Source organism: Meriones unguiculatus, chromosome 8 (genome assembly GCF_030254825.1).
Source record: "Meriones unguiculatus strain TT.TT164.6M chromosome 8, Bangor_MerUng_6.1, whole genome shotgun sequence".
Lineage (NCBI taxonomy): Eukaryota > Metazoa > Chordata > Mammalia > Rodentia > Muridae > Meriones > Meriones unguiculatus.
This window is the reverse complement of record NC_083356.1, coordinates 34,735,094-34,743,913: the sequence shown is the minus strand read 5'-3', so window position 1 is coordinate 34,743,913 and position 8,820 is coordinate 34,735,094. Positions and strand designations below refer to the sequence as shown.

General features: G+C 38.1%; 1 protein-coding gene across 2 annotated transcripts in view; it reads left to right on the top strand.

Annotated features, from left to right (window-relative positions):
• Efr3a (EFR3 homolog A) overlaps positions 1–8,820 on the top strand; it is a 91,288-nt gene that overhangs the window by 23,293 nt on the left and 59,175 nt on the right. Inside the window, exon 2 of one of the 2 annotated variants that reach the window (XM_060389348.1) lies at positions 8,050–8,126. In XM_060389348.1, coding sequence (XP_060245331.1) covers positions 8,050–8,126 — 77 coding nt within the window. Of the gene's footprint in view, positions 1–8,049; positions 8,196–8,820 lie in introns of those variants that run through there. The other variant, XM_021642055.2, reaches the window with a different exon arrangement.

The window sequence follows — 8,820 nt, the reverse complement described above, 5'->3', positions numbered from 1 at the left end:
CCTTTGAGAAGGAACACAGGCCTGAAGGTAATACTTTGTTTCTTTCCCTCTCCTTTTACCTACATGAAGTCACCAAATTCTTTCCATGCTTTCCTTGGGATGTGTTCCTTTCAAAGCCATGACTCTAGAATATACATTTGATTTTCCCCAGGACGCCCCTGCAGGCATGCTTGTTCTATTTCTTTACAGTTCTATTTCACTGCCTCAGATATTCTTGGAGTTTAGTCCTGCTGCGTCTTCACTGAGCCCTCATACTCCAGTTGACATACAGGGTCCTCAGTAGGACCTTGCTTAACTAGAGCTATAAGTGTCTTCTCTCTGTTCTAAGTTTCTGTGGCCCTCATGGCCATGCAGTCCATTTGACACTGAGTGTTTCTCGTCCTCAAATGTTCATGTCTCTCTTTAGAGCTTAAGTTTTAACCACTCTGTTGAGTAGGGGATTACCCATTTAATTCCCATAATTTTTATTCTTAATGCAATATTATTTTTACATGTGTGTGCATGTGTATGAAGTGAAGTCATAACATGAATAGACTTTGAAGAAGAGAGCAAGAGGTGTACTGGAAATGGCATGGGTGAATAGGACTACTGTAAGATTACTGATTTTGATTAGGAGTGAAAACACCTTGTTTTGACAATAAGTTAATGACTAGCTTAAGTAGTGTCGTCCAAACAGTTTCAGGTACCACAGAGCTGGAGATCTTAAAGTAGTGACATTTTTAAAACTTCAAAAATTTTTTTTTTCCTTTTTCATCTTGATTATTAATTTGATCAACCTGGGATGTTAAAAATTACTCAGCTGACAGAGTCATTTATTTATTGGAGAAATCATATTGCTGGTGATGTTTGGGGGGCGGGGATGGTACTTTGTGGAGAGAAGGTTTCTGTATCATTACTGACATAGCAGCTATTAAATATACTTTTAAAATCAGTTAACTTTGTATCCTTGTTCATTTGGTGAATAACATTTTTGTCAAATGTCAATAACATTTTGTTTATGCCAAAATGTCCCAAGATGAGTTTGAGGGACTGATGTTCTACTGGTAAAGACAGACATGCTTATAAACAAGTGCAATGCTGTAGTTATGATAAGAATAGAGCATAATGGACAGATGAGTGATTATGACCTTTTCTGTTGAAAAGTATGAGTTGTAGGGCTAGCAAGAAGGCTGATATCTTGAGTCTTTCTTTTTTTTCTTTTTGGTAAGAATTTGTTTTATTTTAAATTCTGTGTATGTATATGTGTCTATGTGGGAATATGTACATAAAAGTGTCCAAGGAGACCAGAAGCATTGAGTCCTTTGGAACTGAAATTATAGTTGTGACCTACCTAATGTAGGTGCAGGGAATCAAACTCAGGCAGGTATTCTGGAAGAGCAGTATTCACTCTTAAACTCTAAGCCATCTCACTGGTCCTGATGGCATAAGTTTGATTCCAAAAAACAATGTGAAAACAAAACAAAACAAAAAATTATGTGGCATGCGTGTAATCTCAGTGCTAGGGAGGCAGAGACAAGAGGATCATAGGGGTTTGATGCCAGCAGTCCTAGCTATCTTTGTGACATTTAGGCATGTGAGAGACCTTGTCTCAAAAGCAAAAAGAACAAAAACAAAAACAAAAAAAAAAGTGTTGAGGAACAGCAACTGATGTTGTTCTCTGGCCTCCACATGCATGGACATACAGGTGCACCTCACACAGATGTACCCCTCAAGCATGCACATGGGCACATACCTAAATGGTATGAAATATAATAGCCTTTAAATATGTCAGACAATTCTCATATTATGTATAAGGATTGAAAATGCTTGATAGAGAAAGATTCATATACTATTTAATAATGCAACAGAAAGACAAGTGTTTTAATTTTAGCTTGTTAGAACCTAAGACCATGAGAAGGAGGTAGTAGTTTTCCTGTTCACTCCCTTGGGCTCAGATTGGCTGTAAATATTTCCACATTCTACCAGAATATGCTGCCTGAGCCTGTGTTTTTTTTTTTCCTTTCTGCTGTTATATTTTGTTTGTTTGTTTGTTTATTGTATGTATGCTCTCTTAAATGGATATGTGGGAGTGTGAGCATATTCATAGAAGACAGAAGAGGGCATCTAGTTTCCTTTCTAACAATCTTGTGCCTATTCCTCTGAGTCAGGATCTCTCCCTGAGCCTGAGGCTTGTTTCCTTAGGTGGCTGGATGATAGAGTCTCCTACAGGAGCTGTGGTTACAGGCAAGTGCAGGATACCCAGTTTAATATGTAGGAGCTGATATTTAAATCAACAAGTACAGTGAACTGCTGAGCCATCTCTTTAACCTTCTAGTTCTGCTTTAAATAGTAATCTCCTGTTCTTAGTGTGCTTGAGCTTCATTTCCTGTTAGAATAGCTATTTCTCTTAAGCCTTCCACATATGTAGCATAAGGAAAAAATGGCTTTTTAAAGTTCTTTTTTTTAAGATAATATAATTACATATTTACCCCTTCTCTTCTTCCAAACCCTTCTTGTATACCTCTTTGCTCTTACTTATATGTCAAAGTTGAATTAATCAAAGAACTCACATGCTTTACACTTCAATTTACTTGATATTTTTGTTTTGTTGTATGTTTATATGCATAGTTTCTTTGCTTTTTTAAGGAGAACCTGGGAAAGTTCACATAGGTGTTACTAGGTCTTGAGTGAGTTTGTTGGAAGGGATTAAAAAGTAGGATCAGCAAAGGAAAGGATTTGTAAGGAAAAGGGCTACAAGTAGACTCATTTTTGTTAAAGTAGCAATACAAGTATTTTAAGGTCTTATTAAAAGCTAATTATATTACCAGAATTTGATAGGGATATTATCCAGTTCTGGATAGCTTTGTATTTAATGTCAGCAAGAACTTAGATAAGCACTCTGCTGTTTGTTAATTAATTAGCAAGTAAAATGAACCAGGTACTTCCTCAACAGCAGGCCACAGGATCACAAAGCAGGAAGATGGACTAGAGAACAGTCTGGCAACATGAAGAACTATGTTCAGGTGCCCGTGGCTGAACTGGAGAAACCTTATGAGTTTACTTCACCAAGGGAGTCAACCACATGTCTTTACCTAAGTAGGTCTAGTGATTCTTACCTTACATGTTTGCTGTGTTTATAATACAGTATTCATTATTTGACTATTTAGAATAATTGCTTCTATAATTTTTATTGCCATACTGTTTTTACTACGTAATTTTGCATAATTTTCAGAAACTTGAGTAAATTGTAATTTTTGAGCTAATTTCCTGTGTCGCATTTGTGTGTGTTTTCATTTATATAAATAGTTGGAAAGTGTTTGAAGCTTTTCTGAGAAATTCTCTGATTATTCAGTCCCTAAAGTGGCAGTACATTCCTCGCCATGAGGTGTATCTATCACTGCAGTAAGGTTTGTAGAAAGAAATTGCTACTTGAATTACTGTGGCAGTTGCTTCAAACATCAGATGTGGGCTAGCGTTGTGGTGCACTCTTTTCTTACCAGCTTTGCAGTTTGGGGTAGATCAGCTGCCATGAATCTTGCTGTAGTAATAACCACATCCGTAACTTGCTAGAAGAATCATGCTGTGAACTCCTGAGTACAGTGCTGTACAGCTCATGTTCTGAACATGGCAGTTGCCTCTCCTTGTCCTTACTCATTATTGAAGTTGTTGTGAACCCTATATGTACTGATGATTAATTTACAGCAAAGTTTCACACTGTTGCCTGTAGTCTCTAAAAGATTTTCATCTCCATCTGCGTACTCTTATTGTGATATCACTTTCACTTATCATTAATAATAGTTACAGTTTTCTTAGATGCTTCCTTAATGTGAGTGTAATATACATTTAATTAAGTACTTATTAATGTAGGTAATAGTTATGGTCAAGTTATTGTTCTACAAGGAGAGAACTTAGGTGTAGGTAGATAAGTGTCCTCCCTGGCTGGCTGATTGCTTATGTCTTTTTTACTTTTCCCTTTTCTTATCTGCAGTCATAGTAGGTCAGGGCTTCCTGAAAGTGAGGACCAGGATTATTGCAGTACAAATTCAAATTTATTTTTAGGTTCTCTCAACAGCAGGAAGTGCCCATGTGAGTGAAGTTAGTTTGCTGAGAATCTTCTCAAAGTCAGTACCACAATGTGAAGGAGACTTGGGGCATTACTAGCTGTGTGTGGCTTCATTGCCAGTCCTTTACCAGTCCTTCCACTAGTGTTGGCCAAGTGTGTCCCTCAGTCTTCTCAGTAGATTGTGGGTTTATCATCATTACAGCACCTCAGTGACTGTATGGCAGTGGCATGGTATACATTTGACCTTAGTTTATTATCAGAAGTAGGACTTTGCTTTGTGCTAATTTAGTTGTCTATATCCCATCTCCTCAGTACTCAGTACTATTGTTTTGTTTTGGGGTTTAAGTATTCAGATATTTTTGTTAATGTGAAAATTTAACTCTGTGGTATTTGGATTATTTGTATTTTTTTCTTATTAGAAAACCCTTTTGAACTGTGGCTAACATTTATTATTATCAGATAAACTGCCCAAGTAGTATGTATTTCTAGATTGTTTGCTGTTTTTAAGACAGTTTTTAACTTTCTCAGAAAATACACTTCTTACATTTTATTATATCTGCAGTGTAAGAAAAAGCCTGGAATTTTAGGTTTAGACACAGAATTGTTATCCAGCCATTAATGTTAACCAAGTTAGTGATTTCTTTTTTCTCTTATACTGATTTCTTTTGCTGCAGACTCTTTTAACTTTAAAATTTTTCTTTCTTTCTAAATGAGGATTGGTCTTAACCAAGGATGTTAACCAAGGTCCTCCTTCTTGCTTAGCTTCCTTAGGTGTACAGATTTTAGTATGTGTATCCTATATTTTATTTCTGATATCCACTTATAAGTGAGTATATACAATGTGTGTCTTTCTGCTTCTGGGATGCCTCACTCAGGATGATCTTTTCTAGATCCCACCATTTGCCTGCAAATTTAATGATTTCCTTGCTTTTAATTGCTGATTAGTATTCCATTATGTAAGTGTACCACAATTTCTGCATCCATTCCTCCGTTGAGGGGTATCTGGGTTATTTCTAGCTTCTGGCTATTACAAATAAAGCTGCTGTGAACATAGTTGAGAAAATGTCCTTGCTGTGTACTTGAGCATTTTTGGATATATGCCCAGGAGTGGTATAGCTGGATCTTGAGGTAGCACTATTCCTAGTTGTCTGAGAAAGCGCCAGATTGATTTTCAAAGTGGTTGTACAAGTTAACATTAACACCAGCAATGGAGGAGGGTTCCCCTTTCTCCACATAATGTCCAGCATGTGTTCTCACTTGAGGTTTTGATCTCATTCAGAAAGGCAAACAGGATGGACATCGGAAGAGGGAGAAAACAGGGAACAGGACAGGAACCTACCCACAGAGGACCTCTGAAAGATGCTACCCAGCAGGGTATTAAAGCAGATGCTGAAACTCAGCCAAATTTTGGGCAGAGTGCAGGGAATGTTATGAAAGAAGGGGGAGATAGAAAGACCTGGAGAGGACAGGAGCTACACAAGGAGAGCAATAAAAACAAAAATCTAGACACAGGGGTCTTTTCTGAGACTGATACTCCAACCAAGGACCATTCATGGAGATAACCAAGAACCCCTGCACAGATGTAGCCCATGGCAGCTCAGTATGCAAGTGGGTAACCTTGTAAGGGGAACAGGGACTGTCTCTGACATGAACTCAGTGGATGGCTCTTTGATTACCTCCCTCCAGAGTGGGGAGCAGCCTTACCAGGCCACAGAGAAAGACAGTGCAGATGAGACCTGATAGGCTAGGGTCAGATGGAAGGGGAGGAGGACCTCTCTTATCAGTGGACTTGGGGAGGGGCATGGGAGGAGAAGAGGAAGAGTGGAATTGGGAGGGGATGAGGGAAGGGCTACAGCTGGAATACAAAATGAATACATTGTAATTAATAAAAAAGAAATTAATTAAAAAGTAATTTTTTTTCTTTTTTGGATTTTCAAGACAAGGTTTCTCTATGTAACAAACAGTCTTGACTCTTCTGGAACTTTGTAGAACAGAATGTCCTTGAATTCACAGAGATCTGCCTGAATCTTCTGAGTATTGGGGTTAATGACCTGCATCTTCAATATGTGATTTTTCTTTGATTATTTTAAGTAAATATGTTTGCCTGCATGTATGTCTGTGTCCTATGTGCATGTCTATTCCCCCTGGAAACCAGAAAAGGATATTGGATCCCCTGGGGACTGAAGTTACAGACAGTTTTGAGCTACCATGTGGATGCAGGGAATGGAACGGGTTTTCTAGAAGAGGAGGCAGCACTCTTAACCAGTGAGCTGGCGTTCCAGCACCTCTTTCCCCTCAGATTCTTGCCTCTATGAAGTAGTTATGATAATCAACTAGTTTGTTTGCTAGGAATGCTCAGTGATATTTACACAGTGATTTCTGTTATGAAGGATGAGGGACAGATCATCTTTAGATGCACTCTTGTTTATCATTACTTTAAATCTGACTTTATGGCAAACCTAGACTCACTTTATGCTATTCTCTCACATCCCCCTTTGGCCTGTTTTGAACAGTCAGTCAGTTGACAATTAGTAAATAGCACATACTTCATAAAGAATTTAAGATTTTCAGAAAATTGCTTTTAATTTAGTGTTGCTTGATCCTTTGCAAAGGTTCTGCTTACTGAACAAATTTTCTTCTATTTCAAATGTTCTCTATATCTGATCTTAGTTTCTAAATATATTTAAATGCATAGCAACAGAGACTTCCTACTTGAACTCGTAAGTCAGGGGAACCATTTTAACATATCTCAAGGCCAATATCCCTATTAAGTTATTGGTGTGCAGGGTAAGAAAACTGATTGGTGCATCTCATTCATGGTTCTTTCCAAATAGCTAAAGTGCCTTGCCCAAGTGATGTAGACATTCACAGAAGTACTGGGTAAAGCCCCTTCTAGGTCACCTATGCCTTTTTCTTTCTGTTTGTTATCTTGTTTAGCCTGCTCTCCTAGGATAGTCACACCTTTTTCTGTCTGTTAGTCTTATTTCTATGAGACAGACATATTGTGTGTCTTATTTGTTACAGATTCTCCAGTGTTTGTCTCATTTGCAGTTTAGCTTTAAGGCTCATCTTATTTTTAACATAGATAGTCTAGACTGTATCCATTGAAAAATTCAGCTATTTTGGAATATGCTGTTTGTGAAGTATAAAGAATGGCTAGTAACAGGAAGGCCATAGGCTTGAAGGACATTATAAAATATTAGGACACTTTTACATATTTAACCAAATAGCATTGAGCCGAAAACATTGGTATAAAAATATTGCTGAAAATGTTCTGCAAATACCATTGCTGTGTTGGAACCACAGAAGGAAACTAGGAAAGCATCAAGGAAGTCATGGAAAAAAGTGTAGGTAAGATGTGACCTCTGAACTAGGAGAGAGATATGGAACGTACAACAACAGAGGCATTGTAGAGATAGAGGCACACACTCAAGAAATATCCCAGTGCCTACAGTGTCTTGTGTCAGCAGTAAGCAAAAGAATGATTTCTGCCTTCTTAGAGCTTATCTTCTGGTGAAGACAGCCTGATGATAACCTGTATGTACACTAGGTAAATTATTTAGTATGTTGGGTGATAAACACTTTTAGCAAATTTGGAAGAGAGTCAGCGTGGCCAAAGATTTAAATGAGGAGTTAGTTTGGCAATGTTCTAGGCAGAGGAAACAGGAGAGGTTCGTAACTTACTGAAATACCAGGGCGACTGTTACGGCTGCAGTAAAGTAGATGAAAAATGCAGGTGAAGGTTGGAGGTGGGCAGAGGAAGATAAAGGCAGGTGTAGCCTATTAATTTACTTAACCCATTTGATGTGAGGGGTGTATGTGTTCATCTAATTTTAGCAACTGCTGATTTTGAGGAAGAGAAAAAAATTAACTTAATTTGCATGTCTTTTCTTTTGGTTCCAGTTAAAGCATATCCTTAAAGGGACAGTAAGTATTCAGAAACATGGATTTCTGGGTCATATTACAGTTTTAATCCTTATACTTTTTTTTTTTAATTTTTAAAACAGGAGTATGTTGCTGTTGCTCTGCTTTGCGTCCTCGCTACAAACGTCTGGTGGACAACATATTCCCTGAAGATCCAAAAGTAATTTGATCTACATCTACTGATCCTTCTCTTTGCTGACCCATTCTGCCCCCTGCTGACCTCCCTAAGGTTTCCCTCATTTCATTTCTCTTTTATCCCCACATCTCATTATTGAGCTTTTCTTTTTAATTTTTATATTTCCCTTGCTTGCTTACCTTTTTCAGATGTTAGGTACAAATCTGAAATGATAGGTGCATGGTGTCCTTTTTCGTTTTGTGCTAAAATATAACAGTGAAGATAAGCCCCCTGAGCTAAAAGATAACTCCATAAATGGAAGTATCCCAGCCCATCTCTGGAGAGCTAGTGGAGGGCATGTTGGAGAAGGTGTGAGAAGTTTAGAGGAAGCTGAGAGCTAGAGGAAAGCCCCTTTACTACTAGGAGATAAGCTGAGTGAGAGAAGTCATGCACACCAGCTGAGTTGCAGTCTGGCTGCAGAGTAGCAGGTTCTAGTTAAAGAGAGAAAGTTGTATAATTTCACTGAAGGGAGAGCCAGAGGCTGTCCAGTGGGCAGATAAGGGTGAGAACACAGACTTACAAAATTATTAATTTTATCATTATCCAACATATCTGCCTATCTGACTTAGACTATGCCTACCCAAGAAATTGAGGGTGATGGCTTACTCACTAGCATTAAGATAAGCATTATTGGGCCAATTATGGTGGTGCCCATCTTTAACCACAGTACTTGGAGGCA